General features: G+C 43.5%; 2 protein-coding genes and 1 long non-coding RNA gene across 3 annotated transcripts; 2 read left to right on the forward strand and 1 right to left on the reverse strand.

Annotated features, from left to right (window-relative positions):
- Positions 1 to 934: 934 nt before the first annotated feature.
- On the reverse strand, positions 935 to 7,670 carry trim65 (tripartite motif containing 65). The gene is made up of 8 exons (XM_034571079.1): positions 7,553 to 7,670; positions 5,947 to 6,397; positions 5,741 to 5,836; positions 4,338 to 4,568; positions 3,371 to 3,539; positions 3,179 to 3,268; positions 2,730 to 2,947; positions 935 to 1,404 (listed from the first exon to the last, which is right to left on the reverse strand). Exons 2-8 carry the CDS (start codon positions 6,373 to 6,375, stop codon positions 1,096 to 1,098), a joined length of 1,542 nt encoding a protein of 513 aa, XP_034426970.1. The 5' UTR covers positions 6,376 to 6,397; positions 7,553 to 7,670; the 3' UTR covers positions 935 to 1,095.
- Positions 7,671 to 8,358: 688 nt separating this feature from the next.
- mrpl38 (mitochondrial ribosomal protein L38) lies at positions 8,359 to 13,025 on the forward strand. Its single transcript, XM_034571251.1, has 9 exons — positions 8,359 to 8,467; positions 9,164 to 9,352; positions 9,462 to 9,593; positions 9,731 to 9,933; positions 10,609 to 10,681; positions 10,819 to 10,864; positions 11,465 to 11,623; positions 12,512 to 12,648; positions 12,795 to 13,025. The coding sequence occupies exons 1-9, from the start codon at positions 8,383 to 8,385 to the stop codon at positions 12,929 to 12,931; spliced, it is 1,161 nt and encodes a 386-aa protein (XP_034427142.1). The 5' UTR covers positions 8,359 to 8,382; the 3' UTR covers positions 12,932 to 13,025.
- Positions 13,026 to 16,453: 3,428 nt separating this feature from the next.
- Positions 16,454 to 22,940, forward strand: LOC117752945. The gene is made up of 2 exons (XR_004612167.1): positions 16,454 to 16,717; positions 22,766 to 22,940. It is a non-coding gene; the product is annotated as an uncharacterized LOC117752945 (long non-coding RNA).
- Positions 22,941 to 22,963: the final 23 nt, after the last annotated feature.

The raw sequence follows: 22,963 nt of genomic DNA on the forward strand, positions 1-22,963 counted from the left end.
TTATTGAAGTCTGCCAAGAGATGAAACGATAAGGAAGAAAAAAAGAATCTGAAAAATGATGAGTGCATGACAATAAATATAACAGCAATTTAGAGAGGAAATCAAATCTGAGATTACAAGAATAAAGCTGTAATTTTAGGCTACGTGTGGTTTTAGAGCAGGGATATCGGAAGATCTGCCTCTCGCCTGCATTAAAATGAGGAATATGAAGCATCTTGTTAAGTCATACTTCAGTATGGATTTCACAAATAACCAAATACTTGCTCAACAGGAGCTTGAAAAGATTGTGCAAGAAATTTAGCCTATTCCGAAGAAAGAATTGCACAGACTTGGAGGAAGTTGCCTTTTTTGTGGAGGAGAAATTTGAGATTAGCTCAAGATTTTGGATTCAGAGCATAGACTGTATGTTCCAGAGGTGGAATTCCAGCGAGCAAAAAATGTAAATCCTTATTTTTATAATATGACTATATCCTTGTAAAATTGTGCCTTTCTTATTAATTACGTCTTTATTCATGTAATATTACAACATTATTGACCTGAACTTTAAAAATAAGAAGTTTCAAAATAAAATGAAGTACCAGGAAAACTGCCAGATTTTCAGGCAGCTTGGATGATAGTGTGAACAGATGGCTTCTCATCGCATTACAAAAACGGCCTTTTCTTTTTCTAATACTTGTTTTGCTGTGCAGACTTTTTGTATGTGTGAATGTGTCTTTCCCAACTCCAGTAATAAATTCCCTTGTTCAAAATTAAACTCCAGTGATCTGACTCACTGAGTGAAGGAGATGCTTCGTCTCTACCTGAGAGTAGACGTCTATCTAAACCTGGAACTTATTTACTACATGCTATGAAGAAAGAACAGAGAATGAAGTAGTGCCGTCGTTAGACTAAAACCCTGTGGGCCTTTAGAGTTTGGGGGAGAAAGCCCCTCACAGTCACTTCTGCTAAAAACAATGTATAAAGGCAGTCACTGTGAAAAGACAAAAAAAACTCCTAAATGGTTAACCGTGATCCTCTGTTGAGTCCGATAGTGGCCATGTTTGATAGTGCTTCTTATCACTGAGCTCCCGTCTTCACGTCTCCATACATGTACGCTCATGTGGAGCACAGGGTGATGCTGACCCCCTCTCCTATCCAGCAGGCGGGGAACAGCTCCCTGGTGAAGGCACAGTGGAAGGCGTGCAGCCTGGTCTGACCGTCCCCGTAGTAGGTGAGCGTCCCTGCCTCGTAATCCAGCAGCATGCCGATGCGCCTGTGCTGCGAGTGGCCCACCAGGATCTCCTTCCGGCTGTTGTGCCAGGCGCTGAGCTGATGCTCGTCCAGCTGCAGGCTCCAGGAAAGTTCGTTCATACCCACCATACACCGCTTGCCTTTCTCCTTCCTGGGGATGGCCTCGTATGTCACCTGATGAGAGACGGGGGGGGGGGAAGTTGTGTGTAGGGTGGCTGAGCAAGTTCCTAACACTTAATCACGTATGTCACTACTAGAGGCCGATCAATGTGGATTTTTGGATGCTATTCGAAATTGGGGATTAAAAGAATATATGCCCAATATACAGTATATATTAGAAAACAAAAACTAGCAATAATTTCTAAGATGTCTTGAATTAAGAAAATATATATATTTTTTTTACATTAAAGTGTAAACACAAATGCAAAAGATGTGTGTGAAAAGATCATGTCGGACAAATTTGACTTGTCAGGCTCCAGCTACCTCCGCTAAGGAGATTATGTTTTTATCTGTATTTGTTGGTTTGTTTGTTCACAGGATTAAACTGGGTGGGGGGATGTGGTGTGGGTCAGGGAAGAACCCATTAAATTCTTAATTCCTGGACCAGGGGCCGATCCAGGAATTTCTTTTCACTTTCTATAAGATTGTGAGATAAGGCATTTTTCAACACTTTCAACACTCAGGGAATATTTCATGGATCTTGATGAAAAAAAAATCGGTCATGTTTAGGGGACTGACATTTATGAGTGTGTGAAATTCGGTGCCGATGCAAATAAAGATCTGGATCTAGTGAATTAAAATGTGGTTTCAAAAGGGGACTTAATTGGTGGAAGCATGTGCTCTACTGAGCGTCATTCTAGTTGGTACAATTATTTCTGCAGGGACCAAGAAGGTCTGAACAACATTTCAAGACACCCCACACAATACTTCTCGGAATAATGAATATTAACAACTGATTTTTGTAAGAGGATTATCACAATAATACACAATTGTACCTCAATAATAAAACTGAATGATCACCCAGCAGCACTAGTCTGTAGTTTTCCTTTCCTCTACAGAATTGTATTTTGGTCAGTGCTGACTATCAAAAGAAAAATTGGCGTGTTGTTCAGTTAGTGTGTCCGATTTTGGCCAGATTCAAGTCGAACAATAGCAACTTCTGGATATAGTTGCAATGCTTGCAAACCAGACAATGTTACCATCTGCTTCAGCTGCACTTTGGTGCTACGATGCTAAATGAAGATGGTCAAATTGGGAAACACTGTACCTATTGAACAACATACTGTATATTATAGCATTGTCATTTTGAGGATATCACAGAGCTGTTCGAATGTGTAGACTCTCAGTTGTGTTTACATTGCTGCAAAATGTTAGTTAGAGAATGTTATTTTCAGATACTGTGTTAATTCATTTTCCTGAGTTTCAGTCCCAGTATTAATGATCCGCTCTCAAAACAGTACACAAACAATACAGTAGGTCGGTACAGAACATGTCTTTACCCCGAGGTAGGCCCAGGGCTTGGACACCTCCAGTTCCCAGTAGTGCTGCCCGTGGGTGAAGCCCTGAAAGCAGAGCACCTGCCAGGTGTAATCAAAGCGGGACTCGTGAACCGGCACGGGCCGGGGCCCAGACGTCAGGTGCTCCGCCCTCCGGTTCTCCTGAGACAGAAACAGGTGCCCGTTGGCCGTGCGGGGGTCAAAGGTCAGAGAGCATCGGTCTGTAATGACAAAGAAGTACAGACTGAGATCTAACAAAATCCAAAGATACTTCTTTTCCAACCTCTTATCTCAGGAGGACCAAAACCGGGACACAGTGTGACCTTCGCTGTCCTTATTTTTAACTACTTGCAACTAAATCCAATCCCAGAAGCTTGTTTCACTGCCCAACTTCTGCAAATGACTTGTAAGAGGGTAAACAGTTTGAACAAAAAACATCAGATAAGACTTACACGCGCTGAGGCCCTCATTCCCACCAGGGTGGCACGGAGCAGCTGGACTGGGAACCACAGCTCCGACAGGCCTCTTATCCTGAGGAGAACCTGGCGACCAGTGATGAGAATGAGAACACAAGAGCTAAAACTGAAAAATAAACTGCTGGTAAATGAAACTAACTTCCTCCCTCATTCGAGAAGGCAGGTTACCATCTTTGTCCTGAGCCACTGCGGTGCTCACTGCTTTGTCCAGGTCCTCAGACACCAGCTTGGAGACGCGGGACAGGATGTCGGTGACGCAGTTTAAGCGATCTTGAAGGTTGGGTGTTACATCTGTGGGGATGACCTTCAAACGTGGAACTTCTAGAAGCATGGATTCCTGTGGAGAGATACAGAGAACATTTCAAGGAGGAGCTTGACATACTTTATTTGTTTGCTCTAGCTGGGTCATATGAGGCCTTTATTTGCTTCATCACTACCCACACATCTGTTATACCTACAGCAACAATATCCAAGACACATTATCACATCACATCCATCAAATATCTACATTTTCTCTATCTTCATTTTGGTATTTTAAAATATTGGCTGCACTGATAACACACACATTCTCTTGTCCTATAAGTGACTCAAAGCAAAAACTTTTTAAAGTGGAACATTTTCTTCTACTTTCTGGTTATTCTGGCTCCGGGCTTTCCCCGCAGTTTGTCTGTCACACATGCACAACACAGCCTGAGGTTCTCTGCTCAGGCGCCTTTACAACAGCAACAAATCCTCTGCAGGATTCAGGTGAGAGGTGGTGCAGCAAGCAGAGGCAGGATATAACATATTAATTCTGTTGCAGGGACCACATATCGACACCGGCATATCGACACCGGCATCGGTCTTGATCACCACAAACTCTCTTAACGTCTTCTACCTTTTTTTCATGTTAGTGTCTGTTACATTTTAGAAGCATCATCAACCCCCCCCCCCCCCCCCCCCCCCCCCACTCTCCTGCTGTGTTCTCACACTGACTTTTCTGGACTTTCTGCAGACTTTTTACAAGGGGGGCAGTTGCAGAAAGTCTGCAGAAACTCTGGAGGCTCTCCCTCTGACATTTGCGTTCACACACACACCTCATGCACACTGACTAAATGCTCGGTCTTTGCAGAAGTACAAAGAGAGCAGCTCAAACCTTGATGAGCTCCGTATCAGAGAGGTTGTTTACAGCTGCTATCTGGTCCTGGCTCTCTTTGAGTCTGTGGGAATGCTCCTCCAGTTCAGCCAACCGCGCCTCCGCCTCGGTGATGGTGGCCTCTCTCTGCTCATCGATAAAGAGCTCTGTGGCCTCCTGCTTCTCAGCCAGGATTTTCATCAGGGTGGAGAACTTGGCATTGACCCAGGTTGAAGTCTGTTCAAGAGTCACCTGTTAGAGGGGAAACACAGAATCACACATCTGCTCTGTTAAATTCGGGAACATGTGGTGAATATTTCCTTTTATCTAACTACAAATAATACATCAGAGCTGGTTTTGGAGCTGCAGCTTTGTCAGCTAATACCAGAACATTTGTTGCAAGTTCACTACAACTTATGTGTGCATGCAGGGAGAATAATCAATGGCCTGATTTCCATTAAAGTTGGCTTTAACTGTGAGGCAGCTGCAGGGAGTGATCTGTTACTGACAGTAAATACTGCTTGAAAAACAGTCTGGATTTTCAACTTCATCTGAACTCTGAGGGGTGAAGCAGGATTTTTCTGTGAGATTATTGGTATAAAAAGTAGAACCCAAACGGCTGTGCATTTTTTTCCTCTGTAAACCTCCCCCTCTCTTTGGCCTTGATTAAGCCAGTTTGTTTAAAGCATAGTGAAGCCTTTCGATCACATGGTCAGTGTTAACTACCTGTGTTCACACCTGGTATTAAAGTGTTTGCCGAGACCAAATTGAACCCAGTTTGAGTTCAGAGATGTGTCCGACTTTGACGACGATATTTGTGTGTATGTCGGCGTAAGCGAGAGGGAAAGAGAGGAAGTGGGTTAAGGGGGGACTGACTGAATGAATGTGTGCAGCTGTGAAGAAAGATTTTACCAATTTAAGAAAAGTATCATTCAATAGGTGGTGATCTAGTGTTGATATTGTGGCTACAAACAAATCAACGTATGTACACTGAGAAGCTCAAAAATACTGATTAGAGATTTCAGAGAGAGCAGTGTCAATCCTACAGCTAGCATCATATACAACGAAGAGGTGCAAATCGTACCAAGGAAATCACAACTTAAATTTGATGCAAACGCTGAATACATATTCAAGTGGGGAAACCCGAGAATACACTTGTTGAGGAAGCTAAACTCTTGATGTCTGGTTTGGTTTCATGCAACTTTTGTCCAAAGTCTTTAAACACTTTCGTTTTTGTGTTGGTTTTAACGGCTGGTCTGTGAAGGACAAAAACTGTGCTAATCATATTGTTAAGGTTTGGCCCGAGATCATTGGAGTCCAGCAAAAATCAACTTAGCGCTGACCATGTGTGATTGGATCTCAGGACGGATGTTACTACCAGGTCAGAACAGGGTCATAAAGACAGGCTTATATGTGGAGCTGACCTTTGCTTGATCGATGTGCTCAGTCAAGTCCTTTATACAGTTCTGTGTCTCTTCGATGAGTTTCCCCACTTCCTTATTCTTCATCTCCAGCAGCATCTGTAAGGAAAACATCAGACCTCAGCCTTTAAATAGTTACGATCAGTTTTACAACTGGACTGACTCTTCATTTCACTCTAAGCACACGTGTTGCCATTGTGTTACTATACCTCTTGATTTTCCCTTTCTGTCTCCAACAAGACCTTCTCATGGGCCGCACATTCTGCGATACCACACTCGCAGCACACAGACATTTTATCCTGCCTGCAATAATAAACCAGAGGCTTTTTATGGCGATCACACAGCAGCATGGCTCTGACCCCTTCGTGTCCCCTCATGGGTGACTCCCTGCAGGACGGGCCGCCACTGTTCGCAGCCTCAGTCAGGACCGACAGGGACACGTTACGCTTGAGGATGGGCCTGGTGTTAAACTCCTTGTTGCACATGGGGCACTGAGGTCCGATGTTGGCCTTGCTTTTGGTGTCCCAGTGGGTGGTTATGCACTTCTTACAGAAGGTGTGTCCGCAGGGGATGGTCACAGGGAATTGGAAACGCTCCAGGCATATGGCACAGTTTAGGCTTGAGTTCTGAGACTCCATCGTCAAAGAAGATCTGAGACCTCTGTGAGAAAAAAGGAAAAATAAAGAAGCTGGTCATGATGTGATATTGCAACTCTCTACTTTCTGGCCTTCCCCATCAGCTTCTCTATAAACTTCAACTGGTCCGGAATGCAGCTGCCCGGATCATCAGCAGAACACATCACCCCAGACCACTACACTGGCTACCTGTCCAAAATTGCAACGATTACAAGATTTCTCAGATTTACCTTCCTGCCCACTTATCCTCTCTGGGGTCTGCAGCCTTCAGCTGTACAGCCCCTTGTCTCTGACATTTTCTCCCACAAGTCACCGGTGACATCTTGCCTCAGAACCCACCTCGTTTATTCTGTCTGACCATGCCCTATATGAGCCCTCAAAGCTTATGGTTAGAGACGGCTCAGGTCTGTCTGGCACCAGCTCATAGTTATGCTGCTATAGGCCCAGAGGAACACATCAGGGAACACATCTTGATATGTCGCTGTTTTTGATTGTTTCATATCTGTAAGGTGTCCTTGAAAGGTACCCATTACTAAAATGCATTATTTGTATTATGATTGTTATTAAAATTATAATAAAGAATTACGTGAACACATCAGTATGTCATGTCCTGGAACTTGCCTCTGATTAGATAAGATAGTATTTTATTAGTACTACAATGGGGAAATTTGTTGTGTTTATATATATATATATATATAAACTGTGAGCATATACAGTGTAAGGGATTGCACATGAGATTAGTATTATCATAATAAATATTATTATTATTATTATTATTAATAAATACTTTTATTATTTAGTATTAAGGTGTTAGTGTCATACTTTTAAGCTTGTATGTAGTAATTGTTCATGAAAAAAACGGCAAAGAAAAGGAAGCAAAATACAATTTGCTGTATTTTTTGTTCGAATAACAAAGCATTAATACAAAGCTCTGGCTAGATGTAGCGTTAGCTCCCCCACATGAAGTTGGGTGGAGGCAGAAGCTAACGTTAGCCTGGAGTCAGGTCAGCTCACGTTAGCTCGGGCTCTGAGGGACAAACACTGGTTCACGTTTCACGACCGGTCTCGTTATTACCGAGTGAATTAGCGCACAGTTTCACTAACGACACAGACACACAACACACACACACACACACACACACACACACACAGACACACACACACAGTGTTGTTCTCTTACCACGTCAAAGCTTCATTGGCGCAGAGCATCTGACTGAGAATAATGAAAACCGTCAGATGAAGCTTCCCTGATGACGACACACGCAAAAACATGGCGCATTCACGTACAGTGGGGGGAAACTGAAAGCACACACGGGAACATATATAACCACGTAATACAGCAGAACAACGGGAAAACACCGATGTTGCCTGGGTTATTTCAATCAATGAATTCAGTTTGATATTCGTTTTTACTGATGTCACGTGAAGTAAACAAGCGGATGAAATGCTTTCTAACCATACAAGGTGTCCTACCTCTCCCTTTACATCTATTTATTCGTTTTTTTATTTTTATTTAATCTAATTTTACTTCTTTCCCCTCATTTCCAGGTCCTGTTTGGTTTTTCAAGGTTTTTTATTTTGAATATGAAAATGACTAATATCAAATATGTGGAGAATAATCTTTGAATGGCCCTCAATAAAAATGTCACACAATTATTGATATTGGTTATTTTACTATCTTAATTTTATTAATTCCTGTGTTACAGCAGCATTGTACTTATATCAGGCACATAGAGCCACGAACACACAAAACACACTGTTCAAAATATAAAATAATAACACAACTACAAAATATAAGGAATAAACTTCAACGCTTAAATAAAAACCAAATGTGTGATGTGATGTGTGTGACAATATGATTTTACTGGTGAAATTTAAAATATCATTCTAATACTTTTTAAGGTAATTGTTTGTTAGTGCCAGTCAGCATCGCAATAACCAATCAAAGTGAATGGACTCGTTTGACTCCCATCAGCCACCGTACATTCTGGAAAAAACCCTCAGTCCAAGATGGCGCTGCGCACAGTTTGCTCCACTGCGTTAAGGACCGGGACAGATTTAGGGGTCAATAATGCCAGGACGTTTGTCACAACAGGTATTGTAACAATATTTGATTAATTTACACTGGGTTTAACTTCAGGAAGTTCGCACCCGGGCTTCAGTTTTGCATTAGAAGTGTGTGTATGTCATTTTACCAGCGTTACATGCGGCCATATCCTGCAGAGAGGCTTGTCACCAAACCCCATAGAAAAATGTAAACATTTAACGTGTTTATTATATTTAACTTCTGTTTCTCAAGGATAAGATAAGAGAGGCAGCTTGGATATCATTGTCCGTCTCCTATATCAATTATCGTCGACATTAGAACTAATGTTTAGTTTTTGGTTCCCCCGTTTTGTTAGAGGGAGAGCTAAATGTTATAATTTAAATAAACAAGTCCCCCATAATGTTACTGTGTAAACACGTCCCCACAACAGTAGTAATGCCTGGACCACACGCACATGTATACAGTTGCACACACACGCGCACGCACACACACACACACACACACACACACACAAAATACAAACGTGTAATTTCTAAATAGAAATAAGAAAATGATGAAGTGAATAAGCCAAGTTGCAAAACTGTAAATATACCAATTCATCTGATATTAGAACCCACTGTTATTGTGACTGTGTGTAGATGAACTAAACAAATACATTTAAACTTGAATTTAAATCTCTAAAACGGTGGTAATGCACAGGTATGACAAATGGGTTTTTACATGTAACTGTTTCCAACATGACAGCATTCCTTTGCAAACGGATACCTCCACTTGGTCCGATGCCACATGACGAGATCGACATTGAAAACCTGGAGTCGACGGAGAAGTATCGCAGCTACACTCGCTACCTGAGACAAGCTGAGGAGGCAAAGAACAAATCTGTCTGGTGGAAGACTTACAAGGGCTACGTGGAAAAAGCCGATCCTGATCACGGTGAGAAATCGAGGAGGAATCTGTTGCCTGTGAATCCTCAGGGGTGTTAATTTGTGGCAGTTCAAACCTCTTCATCTTCACAGTGTCAAGGCGTTTTGTTTGGTTGCAGGTGCAGAACTAGTGGACATTGGTCTTCCATTCTATCGACCCTGCAGGATCAAAGAAGTGAGGGAGCGAAAGCAGGTGATCAAGGACAACAAGAAGAATGCTGAGCTGGAGAGGGCTTCACGTCTGCGCACTTGTAAGCTCACATGTATTCTCACCAATTATGTTTTTAATTAGTAAGTAAATAAATTGGTTAACTTTTCTTTATTCTGTTTACCCACCGCAGTTAAGATAAATTGGTTAACTTTTCTTTATTCTGTTTACCCTCCGCAGTTAAGATCCCTCTGGATCGAGTTCAGGAAACCTGGGAGAAGACCAGTGGTCCATTTCAGATAAAGAGACTTGCAGAACACTACGGCGTCTTCAGAGATCTCTTCCCCATGGCCTATTTTCTACCTCAAGTGTCGCTCAAAATCTCCTATAGCCAGGAGGACAGCACCCAAGTTCATTATGGGAATCGGCTGACACCAATGGAAGTACGTTAGAGGACTGAAACTTAAACAGTGTTAAACTAAACCAATCTCTGTCCACACAAGCATTTTTGCTCATTATCAATTTTAATCCCCGTCCATACTAACTCACCTGAAAACATATATCACGGGATCACTCATGAACACGGGCATGCAGTTGTAGTTGCAGTTGTATCATTGTAAAATTCAGAATTAAATGCACAACAGCTGTTAGCAATGACAATAGGGTCCGCGACGCTTGTAATTGATTATCCATGTCACGTTCTACACTGGTAGCCGAGGCTGAGTCTGGTTGTTTTCTTCCTGAAGGCTCATGTGAAAGAAGCCTGACAAATCAGTGAAGGCTACATCGTGATCATAAAGACCCAATCAGCAAGCGGTTTTAAGTGTCTTCATCATCGTTTCCAAACATCTCCTTTTCTGCCCGCTCAGACTAAAACCTAGCCCCAGCGCTTTACAACTAAAACAGGACTGGCAGAGTTTCCAAACTTCTCTGTTTGAGCGAATTGAAGAATTGATGTGAACATGTGGTAGTATGGATGTAGCCTCAGGGTCAAGGCCAGCTGAAGTTTAACTTTCTCTTTGCCTCTTCTAACACATTACCTCTCTATGTTCTGTATCTGTATTTTATTATATTCATGTGTCTCTGATTCTGTTGTTTCCTCTTTCTTTCCTGTCTAGGCAGCATCTGCGCCTCAGATCAGCTTTGATGCGGAGGAAGGATCCCTGTGGACCCTTCTGCTCACATGTCCAGGTCAGGCTGGTTTAGATGATAACATCAGCTTCCATGGGAGGCACGGTTTCACAAAATACGTTTTTACTACGGTATTTACTTCCTCATGGATTATCAGCATTTACTGACTGTGGTAAATTATCTCTATACTTTTTTAGATGAGCATCTTCTGGATAATGAGGCAGAATACGTCCATTGGCTAGTGTAAGTATTTTCTAACATATTTTCCAATGCATTGGTGGATGGGTTCACTGTTTGTGGATCATTAGCATTTGGGTCAACTTTCTTAAAAATAGGGCTTTTATTTTTAAGCAACATTTTTGCGTCCCACCTATAGTGGTATTCCAACATGCCACTTCACAGATCTTTCTATGGCTGGGTTGGTGATGTGACTCTCCTCTTGTATGTCTGTTGCATAGACTGAATATAAAGTTGGACGATGCGGCTCCACTTCCTCCCATTGCACAAAAATTAAGACAAAATATCTTGGATATGGGTGCTGCCATCTTGTACTTTTCCCCTCTCTTTTTATGAAATAATGTGACAAGAAACAAGTAAGCAGAGAAACAAAAGTGACACATTGGGCATACATACAGATGGCTATAACATGAAGTTGTTACAATAATGATAAATGGTCTGTATTTATATAGAGCTTTTCTAGTCTTGCTGCTATTCACCCATTCACATTTATACAGTGCCTCCATGGGCAGTACTTTTCTATGTCGGGCAATTTGGGGTTCTATGATAAATGCGGTGATATTTAAAAAGTTCGGGTTGTGTGCTTGCGTGTTTGTGTGTGTGTAGGGGGAACATACCGGGCGGAGCAGTGCAGGCTGGAGAGGAGCTGTGCCACTACCTGCCCCCATTCCCTGCCAGAGGAACAGGCTTCCACCGCTACATTTACGTCCTCTTCAAGCAGGAGGGGCCAGTCAACTTCAGCGAGGACGACAGGACGTCGCCATGGTGAGAAGTTCAATCAGCACACAGAGAGGAAGATGGTGTCCTTAGTATTTTTGTGTTTGAAATGAGATCATCTGCATATATTTGGATCACTTTCATGTCTGTGTATATTAACGCAAAACACTATGAAACTGTTTTACTTTAATATAGCAGCTTTAAAACTAGTTTGATGGGTCACTAACTGGAATAGAGAGAATGTTTCCTCTTTCATTCCCACTCCTCACCCTGAACGTGTGGACCTGACTCAGACACAGCTTCAGTCGTCAGAGTCCGGTCCTCAGATGGGGCTCAACAGACAGATAGGCTTTGTTGTTCTCGACTTCAAAGCCATTTACTCACCAAGACATTGAGCCCAACAGAATTAATCACCACCTGTGGCTGCAGAGGGCGCTTATGCAGTAAAAGTTACATAGTGTCTCTTTAGATACAGACAGCGACTTCTTCTTCGTTGTCTTTCCAAGTTGACATCTACAGCAGCTTGTACGTTCATGGCTTCTCTTTTTCAAGTTTTGCGTTTGTTGCGTGTTAGAAGCATCGTTTACACTCCCACTTGCTGGTGGTGACTCTCTGGACATTATCCTGCTATATTCTCTTCTGGGCTCGCTTGGACATTCTCCTGAGTTTTTCTCAGGGGGCTGGCAGGAAAAAACTAACAGATCTGGATAAAGTCAGGAGATTACCTGGAGTTTAGTGCATGTCTGAAAGCAGTTAAAGGGGAATTCTCTAGCTTACCTTTGTCGTAAGGTTAAGAATAAATTAATAAAGCTGCAGGCAATGTTTTTTTTTTTAATCACCATTGGACAGAGGAACTCCGTAACAGACATTATATCGTGTGAGTTCATGTCTGGCATAGAAACAATACACTCAGTATGTATTGCCTCTCCTTGCCAGCTATTCTCTGGTGGATCGAACATTCAAGACGGTGGATTTCTACAGAAAGCATCAGGACAATATGACGCCTGCAGGCCTGGCCTTCTTCCAGTGCCAGTGGGATGAATCTGTCTCCAACACCTTCCACAACACACTGAGTGAGTCATGCTAATGCGCGCAGTCACACGCACACTGAGTGTTGGGTCATGGCAGATGTACGCTTCTTTGCTCTATCCCCAGAATTTGTGGTTAAAAAAAAAACTTTCGACTCTATTGATAATGCCGTCTTGTTCGCTCCCTGCAGACATGAAGGAGCCAGTGTTTGAGTTCATCCGGCCTCCAGTGTACCACCCTCCACAGGTCAAATTCCCTCATGGGCAGCCGCTACGCTACTTGGACCGATACAGAGATGGAAAGGAGCACACCTATGGAATATACTGATGATGACAACACATACGCAACATATTTCCTTCCAAATGTGGAGTTATGTTTGCTATATTTATGTATAATAATAATAAAGCATTTTTCAACTGTCGTGAAGTTATAGGATTTTTCTCTGTCAAGAACGTTGTGTTTCTGGTCCTGTTTAATACAAATCAATATAGTGATGGGCGGTGTGGTGGTTAGCAGTGTCGCCTTACAGCAAGAAGGTTCCCAGTTTGAATCTTGATTCTCTGGTTTTTATCTGGTACTGTTTCATTGTCAGCTGGGATTGGCTCCAGCTCCCCCAGAAAATGATATAACATATGTATTGCAGCACTCCTGGATAAAAGTACTAAAACTGACATTGAGGATTCTTGGTACACATGCAACTGAAACAGTTTCATTATTGAGCTGTGGTCGCCGAACTTTGGCCTCCAGTCTTTATAGACTGCTGTAAGTTTTGCAAACCACGAGATGTCACTACCTGTTGAGTCTAAAGACACAAAGCTTCAAATTGCTTTGACTGTTAATCATTACTAATCAGTATATGGAGGTTAGTGACCTCACAAAAACTCCAGCAGAGCCTTGTACTCCCTCAACCTGAGCAGGTCTAATTAATGCAAATACCGGTGTGACTGTGCAGGGCTATCGAACATCTCAAATACTGTACTGCTTCCTATTTTATAGGTTGATCACATATGTAGCCATGCAAGTGGTTTGGCTAAAGCGGTAGCAATGCCAGTCTGTTGGTAAGTCGATGCCGTCACTTCAGTCCAGACTGAAATACCCAAACAGTGATTTGAGCAATTGTGATTCAAGTTTGTACCAACGTCGATGAATCCCTATGTCCTTTCTGGTGCCATCATGAGGTTAAGAGTGAAATCTCAGATATTTGGGATGGATTGCCATGAAGTCAAGTTCAAGATGAACTTTATTGTCCCACAAAGTGGAACATTTTTCTTGGGCCATGCTGCAGCCATAAAAATACACATGCACAAATCCCCATTATAATGCGCTCTAGCCATTCTAGTTTGTAATGGTTAATGGCTAAACTAGGTAAAATGAAAAACATTAACCCTCAATGACATTTCTTTTTCATAAGGGTTTGATAAGGACATCTTAAGAATCATTACCAGTTTTTGGAATATATATATGGGCCGATATATTGGCATCTGAAGTGTTTTAGTCCCTCATATAGGTATCAGTATCAACATCCAAAAATCCATATTTGTTCTGCTGTAATTTATGTGGCTGTTTTTTATTCGAGTTTGACGTTGATAAAACAGTATTAAACAGAGAAGGTGAGCAAAATAAAGCTGGACAACATGTATTGGTGTGAGTCTTTGTAGTTCCTTGTACAGGTAATACGTTTTAAGGGTATTTATTAGAAGTTTTACCATTGTGAAAAACTGTACTGTGGTTGCACATAAAACATGTTCCTCTTATATCACCTATCACAGGTAAATACCCTCATAAAAATACTGAAGAATTGTAAGTGGTCTGTATTTATATAGTCTTGATGACCACTAAAAGTTCTAAACAGTACAGTTTTGAGTTTTGAACGACCAACTTTATGGTTAGTGGACAACCTGCTCTACCTCCTGAGCCACTGCCGAGCAAGCTGTTGGTCAGTTGTATTCAACTTGTTTGTTTGTGTTTTGCTGCAGCCTTCTTACCTTTCATGCCTCCATGGCTGTGTGGAGAGGAGCAAATGTTTTAAATCCCAATTCTTCTCTTTTTATGAATCTTGTAAAAAGTGATTGTAATAAAAATGATAGTTTCTGCTCAACATTCAAGGAAAAACACGTAGTATGAAATAAGTAAAGATAATACTACATTTGTAAAACTTTACACACTGATTGGTTGCGGCCCATGCTTGCGACAGGAAGTGCTGAATCTCTTGGAGGAGCGACTGAGCAGAGAGAGAGACAATTAGCTGTGAGTGGGAACAGCTGGCTCCTGGACCACGTCTGTAAAAGCTGGTGAGAACACGCAGGTACCACTTGTCTCTTGGTGACTGAAATGATGGGAGCTGTTTGGGCCTTGCTTATTTGTGTGCTGACTTCCTGGCTAACCAAAGGTTTTTACATGTTCCTTTTGTTCGAAGCGTGAGACATTAGAACTGGAGTGTAGCAAATGTAAAAGTTAAGGTTCAATTATTTCAGTCATATCAAGGTCTTTTAGTAAGTGGCTTGTATTCCTGAAATGTCAATTAGCTGAAACAAAATTGTGGTACGTCGTGTCATCGAGCGCTGCAACATTTGATGAACAGCTTGTGTATGTTCTCTTCACAGGCTTTTGCATGCCAGTTGGCGGCACAAATGAAACAAATCAAATCGATGGACTGAAAAGATGGATCGGAGGTAAGGGAAGAAGATTTAATGTTCTCTTTTCTTTTGAGCTACTTTCTGACACTCTTAATTTCTTCTGGGTTAGGGTTAGAGTGGTTTCCAGATAACCTTTCCATCAAGAAAGCCCTGGGACTCATCCAGTCAGTGGAGACTTTGTTGAAGGAAAGCGCTAAAGAAGGTGAGCAGCTTCTCTGAAACGCTTCAATGAGCAAAATGTTTGGTTGAGCCTCATTGTGCTGAACTAATCATGATGGGCCTTCACCAGACTGCAGGTCATAGTAACTGCACGATAAAGTGACAGGGTAATAAAACAAACTTAATTTCCTTAATTACCAATCGCTAATCCAATTTCTTTCTGTAAGTTCTCCTGGAAATCAATGAAGTGGAAGCAGAAGCATTGGTTCAGGCAGCTGCAGGAGGCAACGTGACGCTGGACGAGGCAGCTGCAGGAGGCAACGTGACGCTGGACGAGGCAGCTGCAGGCGGCAACGTGACGCTGGACGAGGCAGCTGCAGGAGGCAACGTGACGCTGGACGAGGCAGCTGCAGGAGGCAACGTGACGCTGGACGAGGCAGCTGCAGGAGGCAACGTGACGCTGGACGAGGCAGCTGCAGGAGGCAACGTGACGCTGGACGAGGCAGCTGCAGGAGGCAACGTGACGCTGGACGAGGCAGCTGCAGGAGGCAACGTGACGCTGGACGAGGCAGCTGCAGGAGGCAACGTGACGCTGGACGAGGCAGCTGCAGGAGGCAACGTGACGCTGGACGAGGCAGCTGCAGGAGGCAACGTGACGCTGGACGAGGCAGCTGCAGGAGGCAACGTGACGCTGGACGAGGCAGCTGCAGCAGGCAACGTGACGCTGGACGAGGCAGCTGCAGGAGGCAACGTGACGCTGGACGAGGCAGCTGCAGGAGGCAACGTGACGCTGGACGAGGCAGCTGCAGGAGGCAACGTGACGCTGGACGAGGCAGCTGCAGGAGGCAACGTGACGCTGGACGAGGCAGCTGCAGGAGGCAACGTGACGCTGGACGAGGCAGCTGCAGGAGGCAACGTGACGCTGGACGAGGCAGCTGCAGGAGGCAACGTGACGCTGGACGAGGCAGCTGCAGCAGGCAACGTGACGCTGGACGAGGCAGCTGCAGGAGGCAACGTGACGCTGGACGAGGCAGCTGCAGGAGGCAACGTGACGCTGGACGAGGCAGCTGCAGGAGGCAACGTGACGCTGGACGAGGCAGCTGCAGGAGGCAACGTGACGCTGGACGAGGCAGCTGCAGGAGGCAACGTGACGCTGGCCGAGGCAGCTACAGGCAAAGTGCGCATTAAACGCAGTACGGAACCTGTTGATGAAGCCACAGAAGGAAAATATTTCAAAGCAGCTGCTGCAGTCAGAGGAGGAAGTGAAGACGCTGTAGGTTTTGGAAACTTGGGACTAACTCCACTACGTCAACATCAGGTTCCCTCACAATGAGTTAATTTTTAAAAGCAGGCAACTGTTTCAGGAACCATGCAAGAGCTCATTGTGCATCAGATGGCCATTTTCTGCTGATGCTGGTGGAAAAGAGGGATAAGATGTGTCTGCATGTACCTGTTTCTGTCTCCACTTTGAATAAAACTTTGTTTCAAATTCATGTCTTTCACAGAATAGCTTCATTAATCAACAGGTTAAGTGACAAAGATTTCTTACTTGGGGAGAATGTCTCGATAATGGCTAACCCTTGCCAATTTGTCTGGAGTTCATTGTAAATGGTTGGTAATTTCTTCAAAGATATGCAACTTAAAGTATTGAAGCTTCTTATGGATTTTATGGCCTATGCCTTCACTCTTAAACCCTGATGTCACCATTCTGCCCTTAGATTTATTGTTGGAGGCATTCATTGTATGTTTTGTTTCTATGCTTAAATTTCCATCGCTTTACAATGAACCCTTGGTCTTCAAACTTGCTTGGGAAGGTGGCAGGAAATGTACCACCCTCCACAGGTCAAATTCCTTCATGGGCAGCCGCTGCGCTACTTGGACCGACACAGATGGAAAGGAGCACACCTATGGAATATACTGATGATGACAACACATGCGCAACATGTTTCCTTCCAAATGTGGAGTTATGTTTGGTATATTTATGTAAAATAATAAAGCATTTTTCAACTGTCATGAGGTTCTAGGATTTCTGTCAAGAACGTTGTGTTTGTGGTCCTGTTTAATACAAATCAATATAGTGATGGGCGGCGTGGTGGTTAGCAGTGTCGCCTTACAGAATGAAGGTTCCCAGTTAAATCTTGATTTTCTAGTTTTTATCTGGTATTCCTCTGACAGTCCAAAGACATGCACTCTGTGACCGTTGGTGAGAATAGTTTTGTTTCATTGTCAGCTGGGTGGGATTGGCTCCAGCTCCCCCCGTGACCCTCATTGATGGATCGACATTTCCAAAAATGATATAACATATGTATTGCAGCACTCCTGGCTAAAAGTAAAACTGTAGGATTCTTGGTACACATGCAACTGAAACAGTTTCATTATTGAGCTGTGGTCGCCGAGCTTTGGCCTCCAGTCTTTATAGACTGCTGTAAGTTTTGCAAACCACGAGATGTCACTACTTGAGTCTAAAGACACAAAGCTTCCAATTGCTTTGACTGTTAATCATTACTAATCAGTATATGGAGGTTGGTGACCTCACAAAAACTCCAGCAGAGCCTTGTACTCCCTCAACCTGAGCAGGTCTAATTAATGCAAATACCAGTGTTCGATAGTCCTGCACAGTGGCTATCAAACATCATCTCAAATACTGTACTGCTTCCTATTTTATAGGTTGATCACATATGAAGCCATGCAAGTGGTACGGCTAAAGCGGTAGCAATGCCAGTCTGTTGGTAAGTCGGTGCCGTCACTTCAGTCCAGACTGAAATACCCAAACAGTGATTTGAGCAATTGTGATTCAAGTTTGTACCAACATCGATGAATCCCTATGAATTGGGTTTTCTCCTTGTCCTTTCTGGTGCCATCATGAGGTTAAGAGTGAAATCTCAGATATTTGGGATGGATTGCCATGAAGTCAAGTTCAAGATGAACTTTATTGTCCCACAAAGTGGAAACATTTTCTTGGGCCATGCTGCAGCCATAAAAATACACATGCACAAATCCCCATTATACAACAAACATCATAGCAATCACCCTGTGAAGATGTTTTTAATACATAACATGGTACCTGACCATATTGCACTTATACATATATAAAGATTTGAATGAATACTGTCGGCAAACAAGCAGGAAAATTAGATATCATCCTCCAGGGCCAATTCTGGCTTTATCTGCCACTATCTAAAATACATTTTTTAATATTCAAATCTATTCAATCTGCATCGAGGAACTCAAACCCTCCTACCAGAGGGCAGCAGCTCATTCTCTGTATACAGAATATGAGATGTGTCATTAACAATCTTATTGGCTTATCCTTGAGTAGCCTGTTCATAATCATTCTTCAATGCCAATGGTTTTCCATGAAGGATAAATCAACTGGTACAGTTTGGTTTTTAACTGCAGAGGTTACCAAACCAAGTTGTGATGTTGTACCTGATTAGGCTCTCTAGGACTGCCTGATAAAAAGTCAAAATACATTATTGATCAACAAAAAAAAGGCAACCGTTGTTATCTGCTACAGAGACTATGAGTGTCCCAGGTTTGTGAGTTGTCAATAAAAATGCCAAGATATTTGTAAGAGGAGGCCTGTGTGACGGTTTGGTTGTGGATGACCACAGGCCCGAGGGTCAAACACCATCTCCTCTGTCTTATTGACATTCAAAACAAGGGGGTTGTCCTCACGCCAATTCAAATCTTCAAAAAGTAGTGAGATAAGTTTCAGTATGTCTCAGTGTCGTCTGAGAATTTAATGACGTTCCATTAACACTAACCTCCTGTCTAAGACTGGTTAAAAACAATATATATATATATAGGCCAATATATATATTTTACAGAATAAACAATCAGGGAAATAATTATGCAATTATGTTTACATTTTATGTAAAAAAAACAAAACATGTTTACTTTCATAATTCAACTTATATATATTTGGCAGTGTTTTCCTTTTATTTATCATTATGGTTTATTTGTACAATAAATTTGAATTATTTTTGCCAAAGATTTTCCCTCCACCAAGGCAATGTTTATGTTTGCTTTGTTTATCTGTTAGTTAGCAGGATGAAGCAAAAACTACCAGACAAATTACCATGAAACTTGGTGGAATGAGGCAGGTGCAGGCCAGAAAATAACCCAAAGAACTTTGGTGTGGATACAGGAATTTGGTTTCATATTCTTTCACATGGTGAGATGCAGTGTTATTCAACATTTTCACAGATTTCCCAGGGAATAATCCATGGATCTTGATGAAAAACAATATCTATGAGTGAGTGTAATTTGTTGCAGCTTTTTTTGAATTTACAGGGACTGTTGGTCCTCGGTATAGGAATGCGCTCTAGCCATTCTAGTTTGTAATGGTTAATGGCTAAACTAGGTAAAATGTAAAACATTAACCCTCAATGACATTTCTTTTTCATAAGGGTTTGATAAGGACATCTTAGGAATCATTACCAGTTTTTGGAATATATATATGGGCCGATATATTGGCATCTGAAGTGTTTTACTCCCTAATATAGGTATCAGTATCAACTCCCAAAAATCCATATTTGTTCTGCTGTAATTTATGTGGCTGTTTTTTATAAGAGTTTGACGTTGATAAAACAGTATTTAACAGAGAAGGTGAGCAAAATAAAGCTGGACAACATGTATTGGTGTGAGTCTTTGTAGTTCCTTGTACAGGTAATAAGTTTTAAGGGTATTTATTAGAAGTTTTACCATTGTGAAAAACTGTACTGTGGTTGCACATAAAACATTTTCCACTTATATCACCTATCACAGGTAAAGACCCTCATAAAAATACTTAAGAATTGTAAGTGGTCTGTATTTATATAGTCTTGATGACCACTAAAAGTTATAAACAGTACAGTTTTGAGTTTTGAACGACCAACTTTATGGTTAGTGGACAACCTGCTCTACCTCCTGAGCCACTGCCGAGCAAGCTGTTGGTCAGTTGTATTCAACTTGTTTGTTTGTGTTTTGCTGCAGCCTTCTTACCTTTCATGCCTTCATGGCTGTGTGGAGAGGAGCAAATGTTTTAAATCCCAATTCTTCTCTTTTTATGAATCTTGTAAAAAGTGATTGTAATAAAAATGATAGTTTCTGCTCAACATTCAAGGAAAAACACGTAGTATGAAATAAGTAGAGATAATACTACATTTGTAAAACTTTACACACTGATTGGTTGCGGCCCATGCTTGCGACAGGAAGTGCTGAATCTCTTGGAGGAGCGACTGAGCAGAGAGAGAGACAATTAGCTGTGAGTGGGAACAGCTGGCTCCTGGACCACGTCGTAAAAGCTGGTGAGAACACGCAGGCACCACTTGTCTCTTGGTGACTGAAATGATGGGAGCTGTTTGGGCCTTGCTTATTTGTGTGCTGACTTCCTGGCTAACCAAAGGTTTTTACATGTTCCTTTTGTTCGAAGCGTGAGACATTAGAACTGGAGTGTAGCAAATGTAAAAGTTAAGGTTCAATTATTTCAGTCATATCAAGGTCTTTTAGTAAGTGGCTTGTATTCCTGAAATGTCAATTAGCTGAAACAAAATTGTAGTACGTCGTGTCATCGAGCGCTGCAACATTTGATGAACAGCTTGTGTATGTTCTCTTCACAGGCTTTTGCATGCCAGTTGGCGGCACAAATGAAACAAATCAAATCGATGGACTGAAAAGATGGATCGGAGGTAAGGGAAGAAGATTTAATGTTCTGCTTTCTTTTGAGCTACTTTCTGACACACTTTATTTCTTCTGGGTTAGGGTTAGAGTGGTTTCCAGATAACCTTTCCATCAAGAAAGCCCTGGGACTCATCCAGTCAGTTGAGACTTTGTTGAAGGAAAGAGCTAAAAAAGGTGAGCAGCTTCTCTGAAACGCTTCAATGAGCAAAATGTTTGGTTGAGCCTCATTGTGCTGAACTAATCATGATGGGCCTTCACCAGACTGACAGGGTAATAAAAAAAAAAAAAAAAAACTTAATTTCCTGCTTTAATTACCAATCGCTAATCCAATTTCTTTCTGTAAGTTCTCCTGGAAATCAATGAAGTGGAAGCTGAAGCATTGGTTCAGGCAGCTGCAGGAGGCAACGTGACGCTGGACGAGGCAGCTGCAGTTGGCAACGTGACGCTGGACGAGGCAGCTGCAGTTGGCAACGTGACGCTGGACGAGGCAGCTGCAGTTGGCAACGTGACGCTGGACGAGGCAGCTGCAGGAGGCAACGTGACGCTGGACGAGGCAGCTGCAGGCGGCAACGTGACGCTGGACGAGGCAGCTGCAGGCGGCAACGTGACGCTGGACGAGGCAGCTGCAGGCGGCAACGTGACGCTGGACGAGGCAGCTGCAGGAGGCAACGTGACGCTGGACGAGGCAGCTGCAGGAGGCAACGTGACGCTGGACGAGGCAGCTGCAGGAGGCAACGTGACGCTGGACGAGGCAGCTGCAGGAGGCAACGTGACGCTGGACGAGGCAGCTGCAGGAGGCAACGTGACGCTGGACGAGGCAGCTGCAGGAGGCAACGTGACGCTGGACGAGGCAGCTGCAGGAGGCAACGTGACGCTGGACGAGGCAGCTGCAGGCGGCAACGTGACGCTGGACGAGGCAGCTGCAGGCGGCAACGTGACGCTGGACGAGGCAGCTGCAGGAGGCAACGTGACGCTGGACGAGGCAGCTGCAGGAGGCAACGTGACGCTGGACGAGGCAGCTGCAGGAGGCAACGTGACGCTGGACGAGGCAGCTGCAGGAGGCAACGTGACGCTTGACGAGGCAGCTGCAGGAGGCAACGTGACGCTGGACGAGGCAGCTGCAGGCGGCAACGTGACGCTGGACGAGGCAGCTGCAGGCGGCAACGTGACGCTGGACGAGGCAGCTGCAGGCGGCAACGTGACGCTGGACGAGGCAGCTGCAGGCGGCAACGTGACGCTGGACGAGGCAGCTGCAGGCGGCAACGTGACGCTGGACGAGGCAGCTGCAGGCGGCAACGTGACGCTGGACGAGGCAGCTGCAGGAGGCAACGTGACGCTGGACGAGGCAGCAGCAGGCGGCAACGTGACGCTGGACGAGGCAGCAGCAGGCGGCAACGTGACGCTGGACGAGGCAGCAGCAGGCGGCAACGTGACGCTGGACGAGGCAGCTGCAGGAGGCAACGTGACGCTGGACGAGGCAGCTGCAGGAGGTAACGTGACGCTGGACGAGGCAGCTGCAGGAGGCAACGTGACGCTGGACGAGGCAGCTACAGGCAATGTGCGCATTAAACGCAATACGGAACCTGTTGATGAAGCCACAGAAGGAAAATCAATCAAAGCAGCAGCGGCTGCAGTCAGAGGAGGAAGTGAAAATGCTGTAGGTTTTGGAAACTTGGGACTAACTCCACTACGACAACATCAGGTTCCCTCACAATGAGTTAATTTTTAAAAGCAGGAAACTGTTTTAGGAACCATGCAAGAGCTCATTGTGCATCAGATGGCCATTTTCTGCTGATGCTGGTGGAAAAGAGGGATAAGATGTGTCTGCATGTACCTGTTTCTGTTTCCACTTTGAATAAAACTATTTGTTTCAAATTCATGTCTTTCACAGAATAGCTTC

The sequence above is a fragment of the Hippoglossus hippoglossus genome, chromosome 19 (genome assembly GCF_009819705.1).
Source record: "Hippoglossus hippoglossus isolate fHipHip1 chromosome 19, fHipHip1.pri, whole genome shotgun sequence".
In the NCBI taxonomy this organism is placed as follows: Eukaryota; Metazoa; Chordata; class Actinopteri; order Pleuronectiformes; family Pleuronectidae; genus Hippoglossus; species Hippoglossus hippoglossus.

Bases quoted from the DNA above. Each gene is read 5' to 3' on its own strand.
- mrpl38 (XM_034571251.1), top strand. From the start codon at position 8,383: ATGGCGCTGCGCACAGTTTGCTCCACTGCGTTAAGGACCGGGACAGAT. The intron at 10,682-10,818 runs GTCAGGCTGGTT...ATACTTTTTTAG, and splicing joins CCTTCTGCTCACATGTCCAG to ATGAGCATCTTCTGGATAAT. The intron at 12,649-12,794 runs GTGAGTCATGCT...CGCTCCCTGCAG, and splicing joins CACCTTCCACAACACACTGA to ACATGAAGGAGCCAGTGTTT.
- trim65 (XM_034571079.1), bottom strand. From the start codon at position 6,375: ATGGAGTCTCAGAACTCAAGCCTAAACTGTGCCATATGCCTGGAGCGT. The intron at 3,269-3,370 runs GTAACCTGCCTT...ACTGGTCGCCAG, and splicing joins AGTGGCTCAGGACAAAGATG to GTTCTCCTCAGGATAAGAGG. The intron at 2,948-3,178 runs GTAAGTCTTATC...TTGTCATTACAG, and splicing joins GAATGAGGGCCTCAGCGCGT to ACCGATGCTCTCTGACCTTT.